Below are 14,887 nucleotides of genomic sequence, written 5' to 3'. Positions count from 1 at the left end.
TTGGGCACTGCCTCTTATCCCCCTGGATGCACTCCACACTCAGTTTGGCTCCGGGAATCACCGACTCGGACTTTACTAGCCCCCTCCTTAAGGGGGAGCAGGCTGAGGCTGTGTCCACTAGACCCCGCAGGGGTCTCCTCCCCACCATCAGGGGAATGATGGACAGCCGCCTCCCTTTCTCTGGCCCTCTCATGTTGGTCCACCCACAGAAGTGGGCGAAACCACATTCCATGTCTGGGCAGTCCCCCTTTTTACGTCCGGGTTGCCTGCACTGCCAGAAGATGATTGTCTTGGTCCCCATGGGAGCTCCCCGGCTGGTCTCCCATTTCTTCTCGGGACCCTTCCTGGTCGGAGGTTCCCTGGTTCTTCTCCCGATGTCCTCCTCTTTATAGGGGTGTCCCTTCTTCCTGGGGAAGTCTGCCTCTGCGTACTCCTCTGTCAATTTCACCACTGCCTCTATCATATTTGGTTGGTGCTTTCGCACCCAAACCCTTATGTTCTCGGGGAGGCCATGTAAAAACTGCTCTAAGACAAGCACGTCCATAATCTCCCCCACTGTCTGGGCATCAGGTCCCAGCCATCGGGTGGCCCAGTCCATTCATTTCTGGGCAACCCCCCTGTCCACTTTGCTGCCCGGACCCGCTGGCGGTATTTTTCGGTGGATAGCCCCACCCAATCTAGGATGGCTGCCTTCACCGCATCATAGCTTCTGGCCTGCTCTTCGCTTAGGGCCATGTAGGCTGCTTGGGCTTCACCGGCCAGGTAGGCAGTGAGCCACAGGGCCCAGGGCAGAATTGAGCCAACTGGGCCCAATCATCCAATTAGGCTGCAATTTGGGAGAATTAAGCCTGGAAGAAAGCCCTAATTAGGGGAAGCTCACCTATATGGGAACAGGCGGGTCTTATAAAGACAGGAAATTGGAAGCAGAAGAGGCAGCAAGGAGGAAGCCTAGAGTCCCCCTCCCTGAGGTGGGGGAGAAGAAGCCCTGTAGGAAGGGGTCCAGAGGTGTGTTGAGCAGTAAGGTGGTAGTGATGCAGACCTTAACTATTCACTACAGGGCCCTGGCCTGGAACCCAGAATAGATGGTGGGTGTGGGTTCCCCTACCAACCATTGCAGAGTGGTACTGCTTGGGGGCAGTGAACAGAAAAACTGTCTGAGTCACTGTGGGAGTGATAGGGTCAAGGCAGTGGGTGTGAGGACTGCCTGACACCGCGTGGACAGAAGAGACTTTGAAAGACACACACACCCCCGCCGCCCCCGGAAGGGGAACCCGCTTAGTGACATGGCTGGAGGGCCGAGTCACAAAGAGGATGCTGCGGTTCCTGGAGCGAGAGAGGGGCTGCAGGCTGAGAGTGGTGGAGTGTAATTACTGGAAGGGGCATCGATCTGGTGAGCTATTCCTCAGAGTGACCAGGACAAGGTGCCATCCTTGGGAGTGCTTTGTTCCAGGTGGGCCTGACTGGTATATAAGGGCAGTCAGCAGTGAACCAGCTGAGCGGCGAACAGCAGAGGCTAACAGAGGGAGTTTGGCTGGAAGCTGTCCGAGAGGAGGTACGCTAAGTGCTGCATTAGGGGGGCTGTGTTGGTGAGTATCTGAGTGTCTGTTGCTGGGACAGTTTGTCAGTTTGACCGTGTGCTTGATTGCTTGCTTGTTTGTTTGAAAAGTGTGAATTGGGAGTGCTTTGTTCCAGGTGGGCCTGACTGGTATATAAGGGCAGTCAGCGGCGAACCAGCTGAGCGGCGAACAGCAGAGGCTAACAGAGGGAGTTTGCCTGGGGAGAGGCACTTCCCTCTGAGGCTTTCATCTGTGGGTTTCTCTGAGTAGTTCCTGCAACAGCTGAGGAAGCTCTTAAGAGGAAGGTGATATGGAAGGTGAGCGATCAGCTGTTGTAACCTGCACAGGTTGTGCCATGTTTGTCTTTCTTCCACAGGACAGAAGCGACTTTGTCTGTACAAAGTGCAAGCTGGTCTCCATATTGGAAGAGAAGGTTCGAGGTCTGGAGAAACGAGTATCGACTCTGCGTTGCATAAGGGAAAATGAAGATTTCCTGGACAGACGTCAGGAGATGCTTCTACGGCCACAATGTTCTGAAGATTCAGAGCAGGCGCAGCAGGGACAGAAGGATGGTGAAGTTTGGCAGCATGTGACCTCCAGAAGGAGAAAGAGGAGCGTCCATGTACCAGCAATGGAGATACAGGTGAGCAATCATTTCCATGTTCTCTCTACAGGTACTAATGCGGAGAGTGGACTAGATGACCCATCTGAGGGAAGGGAGCAGAAGGAGACTCCACCGATTGGAAGGCAAAAGATGCACTGTCCTAGGGATGGGGGTTCCACGACCACCACTCCCAAGAGGAGGAGGAGGGTGGTGGTGGTCGGGGACTCCCTCCTCAGGGGGACTGAGTCATCTATCTGCCGCCCCGACCGGGAAAACCGAGAGGTCTGCTGCTTGCCAGGAGCTAGGATACACGATGTGACGGTGAGACTGCCGAGACTCATCAAGCCCTCGGATCGCTACCCCTTCCTGCTTCTCCACGTGGGCACCAATGATACTGCCAAGAATGACCTTGAGCGGATCACTGCAGACTACATGGCTCTGGGAAGAAGGATAAAGGAGTTTGAGGCACAAGTGGTGTTCTCGTCCATCCTCCCTGTGCAAGGAAAAGGCCTGGGTAGAGACCGTCGAATTGTGGAAGTCAACGAATGGCTACACAGGTGGTGTCGGAGAGAAGGCTTTGGATTCTTCAACCATGGGATGGTGTTCCAAGAAGGAGGAGTGCTAGGCAGAGACGGGCTCCACCTAACGAAGAGAGGGAAGAGCATCTTCACCAGCAGGCTGGCTAACCTAGTGAGGAGGGCTTTAAACTAGGTTCACGGGGGGAAGGAGACCAAAGCCCTGAGGTAAGTGGGGAAATGGGATCCTGGGAGGAAGCACAAGCAGGAGAGAGCAAGAGGGGAGGACTCCTGTCTCATACTGAGAAAGAGGGATGATCGATGAGTTATCTTAAGTGCCTATACACAAATGCAAGAAGCCTGGGAAACAAGCAGGGAGAACTGGAAGTCCTGGCACAGTCAGGGAACTATGATGTGATTGGAATAACAGAGACTTGATGGGATAACTCACATGACTGGAGTACTGTCATGGACGGATATAAACTGTTCAGGAAGGACAGGCAGGGCAGAAAAGGTGGGGGAGTTGCGTTGTATGTAAGAGAGGAGTATGACTGCTCAGAGCTCCGGTATGAAACTGCAGAAAAACCTGAGAGTCTCTGGATAAAGTTGAGAAGTGTGAGCAACAAGGGCGATGTCGTGGTCGGAGTCTGCTATAGACCACCAGACCAGGGGGATGAGGTGGACGAGGCTTTCTTCTGGCAACTAGCAGAAGTTGCTAGATCGCAGGCCCTGGTTCTCATGGGAGACTTTAATCACCCTGATATCTGCTGGGAGAGCAATACAGCGGTGCACAGACAATCCAGGAAGTTTTTGGAAAGTGTAGGGGTCAATTTCCTGGTGCAAGTGCTGGAGGAACCAACTAGGGGCAGAGCTTTTCTTGACCTGCTGCTCACAAACAGGGAAGAATTAGTAGGGGAAGCAAAAGTGAATGGGAACCTGGGAGGCAGTGACCATGAGATGGTCGAGTTCAGGATCCTGACACAAGGAAGAAAAGAGAGCAGCAGAATACGGACCCTGGACTTCAGAAAAGCAGACTTTGACTCCCTCAGGGAACAGATGGGCAGGATCCCCTGGGAGAATAACATGAAGGGCAAAGGGGTCCAGGAGAGCTGGCTGTATTTTAAAGAATCCTTATTGCGGTTGCAGGAACAAACCATCCCGATGTGTAGAAAGAATAGTAAATATGGCAGGTGACCAGCTTGACTAAACAGTGAAATCCTTGCTGACCTTAAACGCAAAAAAGAAGCTTACAAGAAGTGGAAGATTGGACAAATGACCAGGGAGGAGTATAAAAATATTGCTCAGGCATGCAGGAGTGAAATCAGAAAGGCCAAATCACACTTGGAGTTGCAGCTAGCAAGAGATGTTAAGAGTAACAAAAAGGGTTTCTTCAGGTATGTTAGCAACAAGAAGAAAGTCAAGGAAAGTGTGGGCCTCTTACTGAATGAGGGAGGCAACCTAGTGACCGAGGATGTGGAAAAAACTAATGTACTAAATGATTTTTTTGCCTCTGTCTTCACGAACAAGGTCAGCTCCCAGACTGCTGCACTGGGCAGCACAGTATGGGGAGAAGGTGACCAGCCCTCTGTGGAGAAAGAAGTGGTTCGGGGCTATTTAGAAAAACTGGACGTGCACAAGTCCATGGGGCCGGATGCGCTGCATCCGAGGGTGCTAAAGGAGTTGGCGGATGAGATTGCAGAGCCATTAGCCATTATTTTTGAAAACTCATGGCGATCGGGGGAGGTCCCGGATGACTGGGAAAAGGCTAATGTAGTGCCCATCTTTAAAAAAGGGAAGAAGGAGGATCCGGGGAACTACAGGCCAGTCAGCCTCACCTCAGTCCCTGGAAAAATCATGGAGCAGGTCCTCAAGGAATCAATTATGAAACACTTAGAGGAGAGGAAAGTGATCAGGAACAGTCAGCATGGATTCACCAAGGGGAAGTCGTGCCTGACTAACCTAATTGCCTTCTATGATGAGATAACTGGCTCTGTGGATGAGGGGAAAGCAGTGGATGTGTTATTCCTTGACTTTAGCAAAGCTTTTGATACGGTCTCCCACAGTATTCTTGCTGCCAAGTTAAAGAAGTATGGGCTGGATGAATGGACTGTAAGGTGGATAGAAAGCTGGCTAGATCGTCGGGCTCAACGGGTAGTGATCAATGGCTCCATGTCTAGTTGGCAGCCAGTTTCAATCGGAGTTCCCCAAGGGTCGGTCCTGGGGCCAGTTTTGTTTAATATCTTTATTAATGATTTGGAGGATGGTGTGGACTGCACTCTCAGCAAGTTTGCAGATGACACTAAACTGGGAGGCGTGGTAGATACACTAGAGGATAGGGATCAGATACAGAGGGACCTAGACAAATTAGAGGATTGGGCCAAAAAAAACCTGATGAGGTTCAACAAGGACAAGTGCAGAGTCCTGCACTTAGGACGGAAGAATCCCATGCACTGCTACAGACTAGGGACCGAATGGCTAGGTAGCAGTTCTGCAGAAAAGGACCTAGGGGTCACCGTGGACGAGAAGCTGGATATGAGTCAACAGTGTGCTCTTGTTGCCAAGAAGGCTAACGGCATTTTGGGCTGTATAAGTAGGGGCATTGCCAGCAGATCGAGGAACGTGATCGTTCCCCTTTATTCGACATTGGTGAGGCCTCATCTGGAGTACTGTGTCCAGTTTTGGGCCCCACACTACAAGAAGGATGTGGAAAAATTGGAAAGAGTCCAGCGGAGGGCAACAAAAATGATTAGGGGTCTGGAGCACATGACTTATGAGGAGAGGCTGAGGGAACTGGGATTGTTTAGTCTCCAGAAGAGAAGAATGAGGGGGGATTTGATAGCTGCTTTCAACTACCTGAGGGGGGTTCCAAAGAGGATGGAGCTCGGCTGTTCTCAGTGGTGGCAGATGACAGAACAAGGAGCAATGGTCTCAAGTTGCAGTGGGGGAGGTCTAGGTTGGATATTAGGAAACACTATTTCACTAGGAGGGTGGTGAAGCACTGGAATGCGTTACCTAGGGAGGTGGTGGAGTCTCCTTCCTTGGAGGTTTTTAAGGCCCGGCTTGACAAAGCCCTGGCTGGGATGATTTAGTTGGGAATTGGTCCTGCTTTGAGCAGGGGGTTGGACTAGATGACCTCCTGAGGTCCCTTCCAACCTGATATTCTATGATTCTATGATTCATCCTAGCAGTGAGCAGAGCACCCCATCAAAGAATCTATAGATCAGGAAGGTAAAACCAGGCAACTAAAAGAATAGATTGTTTCAAGATCCTGCCATAAATACTCTTACATTTTAAATTATATTTGATTCCTGCTACAAAGACTTTTGATAAAACCTAAATTGTGATGACTTTATACTTCCAAGGAGATTTATATATCTTTATGGCCAAATTTTCAAAGACTGACTGATGCCTAAATTGGGTTTGCACTGCAGCTGCCAAATCTGTGTGTGTATGAGCGAATGAGGTAATTGTGCATGTTGGGATCCAACGGCACCCATACTGCCCATTTTTGTAGGAAAGCATGGTGCAACCTTTGAAAATCAGCTCCTAGTATTTCCTTGAGCATGTTATTGAGAAATTCCATGGATCGCAACAAATCCTAAAGTGTCAGTTAAAGTTCTTTATTTATAGAAAGTTTCATGGCATTTGACAGCTAGCAGCATTCTTCTTATGTTTTGAACAGGCAAAGATTTCAATGTCTAATATTTTGCTGCCTTAAATTAGTTGTATTACAGTGCTGCCCATTGACACCTAGAAAGGTTCCCAACAGGACCATGAACCGCAAAAAGTCTACAGCTCTCTTGTGAGTGCCATTCAATCTTCTGCACTCTACTATTATACATGCACTAAATTGATTTCCAGGCAGCACAAATGAATACAAGTCTAAAAATTGTTATTTCAAAAGCTGACTGAATCTACTGTAATTTCCACAGTGACACCATATGGCCTTTCTTTTCTTTTCTCTTTTCTTTTGTTTGTTTGTTTTGTTTCTTGTCAGCTAAATGCCTCTGTATTAGTCACTACCTGACAGCCTTGTCCACAGCATTGTAAGACCTGCAATCCCATTTCATAAACTTTGTCAGAATGAAAATCAAATATAAATCATTTTAAACCAATTTAGCTTGCTGAAAAATCAACCCTTTTGTGAGAAAATAGCACAAAATTGTGTCTCCAATGACAATCACAATTTGTGGCCTGATATTTAATAGAGTCATTTACTGCTATTAATGCAACAATACAAAGCAGATTCATTTGCTGTTCCATGGAGATAACTCTATTGGAGTTAGACAACTGGAAAGATTTCAGTGATGACAGAATGGCACAACGTACTACTCTGCTGTGCCTACCGTCTACACTTGCCAGCTGGCAAGGAAGTCCCAGTAGCAACATACTACAGTGACAGCACCACAGAAATGGAAATGCCACTTGAATTGAAATGTTAAGGGGCTGGGATGTCACTCTGTAGCAATGAACCGGTATTGAAAGTGATAGCTCTTGGTAAGATTGCCACAGAAATTTTTAAACACTGCTGTGGGCTGGGAGTGAGCACCTGGGAAGATGAAAGAAATAATGAAAGTGACCACTGTGATTTTAAAAAAAAACCCACTACAGTAGAACACAGGAAATGGCTTTTATCTTTATAGTTTTAAAATATATTTGCCCCTGGAGTACTTTCTTAAAGTGGCATGGCAACATACATAGGGTGAGCCAGCACAGGAATGAAACTTTGGACTAAATTCTGATCTCAGTGTAAATCTGAAGTAACTCTCCTAAAGTAAGTGGATGACTCCAGGTTTACACTAGTGTAACTGAAATCGGAATCTAGTTCCTTGTTGGCTAGGGTTACCATATTTCCACAATCAAAAAAGAGGACACTGGGGGGAGGGGGGGAGCCCTGCCCTAGCCCCACCCCCACCCCATCCACTCCCTCCCACTTCCCACCCCCTGACTGCCCCCCTCAGAACCCCCAACCCCCCCTGCTTCTTGTCCCCTGACTGCCCCCTCCTGAGAACCCCCCCACCCTAACTGCTCCCCTAGGACCCTACCTGTCCTCTGACTGCCCCGACATGGGTGGCAGGTTTGTAGAAATTTTGGTGGTGCCCAGAACCCGCCCCCCCACCTGCCTAAGGCTCTGGGAGGGGGGTTGGGTGGGGGGAGGAGGTCTGGGGTGCAGGTCCTGGGCTGGGGATTAGGGTGCAGGAGGGATGCAGGGTGCAGGCTCTGGGATAGAGTTTGGGTGCTGAGTGCAGGCTCCGGGCTGGGGCAGGGGGTGGGTGTGCAGGAGGGGGTGAGGCTTTGGGAGGGAGTTTGAGAGCAGGAGGGGGGGTGTGGTCAGGGGGAGGGGGTTTGGGGATAGGAGGGGGTGCAGGGGTGAGGGCTGTGGGTCTGAGGATGAGGGGTTCATGATGCAGGAGGGGGCTCAGGGATGGAGCAGAGGATTAGGGTGCAGGGGGATGAGGGTTGGGCTGAGGATGAGGGGTTCATGATGCAGGAGGGGGCTCAGGGCTGGGGCAGAGGATTAGGGTGCGGGGGGATGAGAGCTGGGACTGGGGATGAGGGGTTTGGGGCATTGGAGAGGCTCAGGGCTAGGGTGGAAGGGCAGGGTAAGGGCAGCCTGCCTTGCCATTAGTGGATGGGGGGCACTAGGACCCTGGGGAAGCAGACAGCAGTTGCTGCCGGGAGGGCGTAGGAATGTGCTACTCTGGCAGCACAAGCAGGCAGGGGAGAGGGGCGCGCTGCTTTCTTTTGGGCAGGGACAGAGGGGGGACCCGCGGGGGGGGGGGACGTGTGGAGGGGGGGTGGCAGGTGGAGGCCAGGGCCCACTCCAGGCAGGGCCGGGGGAGAGACCCAGCTCCAAATATTGCTGGAGCAGGGCCCCCGGCCCCAGATATTGCTGGAGCTCGGGCACCACAAAAGAATATAACCCGCCGCCCCCCCACCCCATATTCACACCCCCAGACAGGCCCATCCAACCCACCCCCTGCTCCCTGACTGCCCCCCGGGACTCCCCTTACCATGCCCATGCCGGACAGATGCTGGCTCCACGTGTAAGCAAAACACGCTGCCGGTGGGGCTGTTTGTGTCTTTGCACCGGGCTGCAGGCAGCACGGGGGGGGGGGAGCAGGGGAGGGGCTCTGGCTGCTGGAGGCCAATGGGAGCGGCGCAATCAGGCCCAGCCGCCCAATCAGCCGCGCCGCACTCTGCATGGAAGGGAGGGAGGGGAGGGGGACAAATCCCGGACCTTTTAACCTTGTTACCAATTCCTCCCGGATGGCTATTTAAAGACGCAAAAGCCGGACATGTCCGGGGAAATAGGGACAGATGGTAACCCTATTGTTGGCACAAAGCCTAGCCCTGATGTGACTGTGTGTATGGGGGTGGAGGGGAAGTAGGTTAAATAAAAACAGTACTAGACTGGATCTTGAGATACTGTACAAGAAACAATGAAAGAGATGTGGTGCGATTCTGTGGGCTAGATTTTGATCTCACACTGGTATAAATAAGCTGCACTTTTGAACTCAATGGAGTTAAACTGGTGTAAAACTAGTATGAGGTTGGCACCGGGCCCTATAAAGAGCTACCCAACTGCTTCTGCATAAATTGCTAATAAAATCCTTCCACGAGCACCTCAATACGCAATGGGGAGTGCACCAATGGCACCGTCTGTTAGGCTGGTCCAGCATGTTCCTTTCTCTGTGCTCAGTTAACTCTGCTGACCCCTTCAGAAAAGGGGGTGGGGTCTTGTAGGTGGCTAGAAGAGAGTAGTCCATGCACTCAGGGAATGAAAGAACTGGTCATTATGTTTGGTCATTATGCAGCGAGCCCAATAGGGAAGGACAGGTTCATCATCTCTTCCCACCTTTTACACCCATGCCACGGTGGGTATAATTTGGCCCAGACATAAAACATTATTAAAATTGATTTATTCCTGTCCTTTTAATTGTAGGGTAGTCTGGAGAGCTGGGTCTGGGAAGGTCACAGGGGACATCACGGTCCCGTCTCTAACAGTGGGGTTACTGACAAAGATCAGAGACGGACATACATTCATTTAATTGTATTTAATATTTAGAGTAGGAGGGAGGAGCAGGCACTGTAAATTTGGGAGGGGACAGTGAGAAGGAAACCAAATACTCCTACTTTGTTCTCCTTAGCTACTCCAACAGACTTTATGACTGTGCCACCACAAACAGGAAAGAAGAAAAACAGCATCTGGTTTCTGTGGCTTAAGATACTGACAGTGTCATGAAGTCCAATGAAAGAATAATAAAATGCAGTGATATGGAAAAGACCTGTTTTTGGTTTGCCTAAAGGCTCGTGTACACGACTGCTAAAGTCGATGTAACTTACGTTGCTCAGGGATGTGAAAAAAACACCCCCCTAAACAATGTAAGTTACATCGACTTAAAGCGGTGTCTACACCGTGCTATGCCGAAGGGAGATGATCTCTCCCTGACATAGCTTCTGCCTCTCGTTGAGGTGGAGTAATGACATTGATGGGAGAGTGCTCTCCTGTCGATATAGCGTGTCTTCACCAGACGCGCTACCTTGGCGCAGCTGCATTGATGCAGCAGTGCCAGTGTAACGTGGTAGTGAAGACAAGCCCTAAGTCCACTTCCCTGCCAATACAGGATTCTTCCTCCTTTTACATTTACTAGAGAAACCTAACTCTAAACATCCCGTGGCAGTTTAAATGAGTCTGATGGTTACAAACATCTTTTTTGTCAGAAACATGGGGTCTGACTCTGATCTTGTTTACACTAGTTATGTGCTGGTGTAACTCCACTGACTTAAGCGGAAAGATAACCGTGTAAATGAGGTCGGAATCAGATCCAGGATCTCCAGAACGCAAACAGAGAATCACAAATGGTGAAATGAAGAACAAGGCTAAGATTCCCTGACTGACCAATCATATCTATGCACTGTTGTTGTAGCCATGTTGGTCCCAGGATATTAGAGAGACAAGGGGGGGTGAGGTAATATCTTTTATTGGACCAACTTCTCACCCACTTTGTCTGTCTCTAATATCCTGGGAATGACACGGCTACAACAACACTGCAGCATACAACAATGGAAGATATTGAATTTTGCCACCTGAAATGGAAACTCCACAGCATGAAAAAGGAAGCAAAACTTAACAGCAACATTTACTTCTTGAGCAAATACAAGAAACGAAACATCATCCCCAAAGGTCTTGCCATCTATAACCCTCTGACCACTACATACAACTCCAAATGTCAGAAGTTAGTTCAATAAAAGATGTTACCTCACCCACCTTGTCGTCTAAAATCCTATCTATGGCAAGGCGGTGCTCATACCATGAAGAGAGGATAGCCACATAGGCTCTAAAAACTGACTAAACAGGAAGTTTCATCAGCAAGGTGAAAGCTAAAATTAGCATTGAAAAAGCTGATGAAATGAAGATAAGAGCAAAGTCCTGAGATGAAAAATAGATTATTCATTGTCAGAGAGAACAATAGACAAGACATAAAAATAATTACAAGGTGAAGAATCTAAAGGATAAAACAGTGGTAGAAAGGAAATTCCTCAGACAAAACAAAGCAGCTACAGGTAAAGAGTAAAAGAATGAAGGGAGATGGCAACATGATAATTGAGAACGCAGTTATAAACTTATTCAGGAGAAAAAAATTGCATGTGTAAATGACACTGGACACTCAAGATTGTGAAGGTGTATTACAGGGGACTAGGACCTGTTCATTTATCTGAGAAGATTTTATAAGGAGCATTAAAGCAGTCATCAAGAGATCACGTTCTATAGAGCATCAAGTATACAGAACGGAACAAGGAACTAAAAGCTCCTGAGTGCTTTAGTAGAAGAGGCAATAGCCATTTGTCAAGCTAATAAAGTTACCTAAATTAAGTGAGCAATTTAGGCTTTTTAAATTGTTTTATATTATTTTAAAATTAGCAGTTAATAATATTTTTACAATCATAATATAGTATCACAATTAATATAATATAAAATTGGTGATTGGTGTCATAACTGGCAAATGCTTTGGCAATTGGTATATTATAAAAGTATAATACATGAAAAAAATGTAACATAACATAAATTTAAAAATACAATATCAAATATAATACAAAATAAAGTAACAAATATAAAAGACGTCTCAAACTGAAAAACAAATGTTTCATTCCAATACGGATCTTATCAGAACAGTTCATTTCAATTTTTTTTCAAAACAAAATTTAGTCGAAATGGACACGTTCCCACAGAATATTTCCCTTTACAGTAACTCCTCACTTAAAGTCGTCCCGGTTAACATTGTTTCGTTATTAGGTTGCTGATCTATTAGAGAACATACTCGTTTAAAGTCGCACAATGTTCCATTATAAGGTTGTTTGGCTCGCCCCGCTCTGCCCGCCCGACATTTCAGCCGGGGAGTGGGTAAGCCTCCAACCCTGCTCCCCGGCAGGAATGCCGGTTGGGCAGAATGGGGCAAGCCCCCGCACCCTGACCCTGATCCCTGGCTGGAATGCCAGGCGGGCGGAGTGGGGCAAGCCACCACGCCCCAACCCCGCTACGCCCCTGCCTCAACCAAGCTTCACAATCATCATTGGTGAGTACAGTATTAAACTGTTTGTTTAAAATTATTTAAAACTTATACTGTATATGTATATAATGTCTTTTGTCTGGTGAAAATTTTCCTCCTGGAACCTAACCTCCCCTATTTACATTAATTCTTATGGGGAAATTGGATTTGCTTAACATCGTTTCGCTTAAAGCAGCATTTTTCAGGAACATAACTACAACGTTAAGTGAGGAGTTACTGTAATTGAAATGACATTTTCTGATGGAAAAATGTTCTATTAGAAATTTGTTGACCAGCTCCAGTTGTAGACTTTGCCTTTTTTTTAAAAAAACCACACTTCTCACATGTGTAATATCAGTGCACTATCCTGTGGACAGAAGACGAGTCAGCAGCTTTCTGATAGGCTTGGCACAAATGTCATTCCAAAATGAGGGCTTGACTTCTAAGGGCTTCCCATTGGCTGCTAAGGATATGTCTACACTGCAATTAGACATCCTGGCTGGCCTGTTACAGCTGGCTCAGGCTCGTGGGGCCCAGGCTAAAGGACTGTTTAATTACAGCGTAGATGTTCGGGCTTGGGCTGCAGCCCACGCTCTGGGACCTCCCAACTCACAGAGCCCTTGAGCCTGATCTCCAGCCCAAGTCTGAACGTCTATCAAGCACTTAAACAGCCCTTTAACCCCAGTCAGCTGGCCTGGGTCAGCCACAGATTTTTAATTGCAGTGTAGACATACCCATTGTGCCCTCAACTCCTGCAGACCTCCCTGCCTTTGGTGGTAGTTAAGAGGGTGGGCAGTATCTCACCTGAGTGAGCTCTGCCTCAGCAGGAAGGAGCATTTAGAAGTCAGAAGAAGTTGATGTCCCTGAGTATCTACCATGATTGGGCTCCCAATTAATTTGGAAATTCACCTCTCCTTTCAATGTATCTGAGCTCATGGCCCTTAACTATCATGCACGAGAACGTCACTGGTCAAAGAAAGAAAGAAAGGGTCCCTTTTGCTCCTGAACCTAGCTCTGCCAAAATTACAGCATTTTAGCAAAACTACTGTACATGAGGAAGTGCAGGGTTATTAAAACTACTGTATCCATTTGAAATGAAATCTCTTAAAATTCCATCTTAAATAAAAAGATGGTCTAAGTTATCAAGTGCTGGTACATGGCAGAGTATCTTACTCATAATGGAGCAGACTGCCAGATGCAGCAAAACAAACACATCTTGAACTACACCCACCGGTAGTGAGTAAGGAAACGAGAAACTGCTTTTTACTTTACCTTGGTGAAGGTTAAACAGTCCTTGTCTTGGTCTTTATCCTTTATTTCAAAATCGTAAAGTGCTTTGCCCTGAGGCGGAGCTTGTGGAAGGGGCTTGATACACTGGATGTAGCTGGCTGGAAAGAAGCCATGGTTTCCATTGAGCTCTCCATGATACCAATTCTCATCCACCTTTCGGCGTAGTATGATAATGTCCCCTTTGGTAAACTTGAGGTCACCAGGTTCTTTTCCCTCATAGGTGTAGAGAGCTTTACCATAGGGCAGTTGAGAAATATTCTGAAGAAAACACAACAGACAATAATTTTAAATGAACTTATAATATGCACCAACTCTTCCTTAAATTTCCCAACTACTAGTAGCTAAATGATTATCATCAACAGATCTACCATGTAAAAAGCAACAGAGGGTCCTGTGGCACCTTTAAGACTAACAGAAGTATTGGGAGCATAAGCTTTCGTGGGTAAGAACCTCACTTCTTCAGATGCAAGTGATGGTGACTCCAATTTATTGCAATACAACATAGTCTAAATTTCATGCAAAAAATCAACATTAGTACAATATTAATGTTGACAAATGAAACACTTAAATGTCAGGAAATGGCAGAGTTAAGGTGAAAGTTCACTATAACGCTGATGCATTGTACTTAGGCTGCAAACTACTATTTAATTATATGATTAATTATATTTATTTGCTAATTCATACACTGTATAATGCATAAACTGGAATTTCTTATAAAAGTATACATGCAATAAGATAAATACTGTACATACAGTCTTCAGGCTTGGTTTGATTTTTAAGTCAAAATGAGACCTACAAAACAAATCAAGTTTGAAGGAAATTGGTTCAGTAGCTTACAAATTATGAATTTAAAGATATTAAATTGAAACTTTTTGACTTAGTTTGTTAGAACAAGTCCAAATGAATTGTAATAGCGTTTGTGTTTTATAACCAAATCCTCTTAATCCTTTCAAACTGCTCAAATTGCATGGTATTCACTAAGGACTACTGTATGTACATACATAATTTTAAGTTTAAAGATTCTGCTGTCTCTGAGTTAGTGTCAGTAGGGAAAATATTTTTAGAATAGGAAGAATGTATTAGGTTCATCCCCTCATAACTGATATGCAACCTTCACTATAACTTACAGAACTATAACATTTTTCAGACTGTTTCCCAAAACACTTTAGAGATCTTGTGACTCAGAGTTGCCACTCTCTCTCTAATATTTCTCTCTATATAGATAGGTAAGTGCCAACTCCAATTCTATATAATAGAAATGATCCAAGAGGGAGCTGTACTCTGCTAGGGACTGCTCCCGCGCCTACTGAAGTTCATGGCAAAATTCCTATAGACTTAAATAGGATCAGAATTGAGTTTGTAATGAAGGCA

The 14,887-nt window shown here is 46.9% G+C and overlaps 1 protein-coding gene across 1 annotated transcript in view; it reads right to left on the bottom strand.

The window, feature by feature from the left end:
- The window catches only part of SH3RF3 (SH3 domain containing ring finger 3), a 390,314-nt gene that overhangs the window by 113,466 nt on the left and 261,961 nt on the right, over window positions 1–14,887 (bottom strand). Inside the window, exon 2 of the mRNA XM_065421958.1 lies at window positions 13,499–13,774. Coding sequence (XP_065278030.1) covers window positions 13,499–13,774 — 276 coding nt within the window. The remainder of the gene's footprint in view (window positions 1–13,498; window positions 13,775–14,887) is intronic.

Source organism: Emys orbicularis, chromosome 1 (genome assembly GCF_028017835.1).
Source record: "Emys orbicularis isolate rEmyOrb1 chromosome 1, rEmyOrb1.hap1, whole genome shotgun sequence".
Taxonomy (NCBI): Eukaryota; Metazoa; Chordata; order Testudines; family Emydidae; genus Emys; species Emys orbicularis.
Note: the sequence above shows the minus strand (reverse complement) of the source record. Positions and strands in the feature narration are given on the sequence as shown.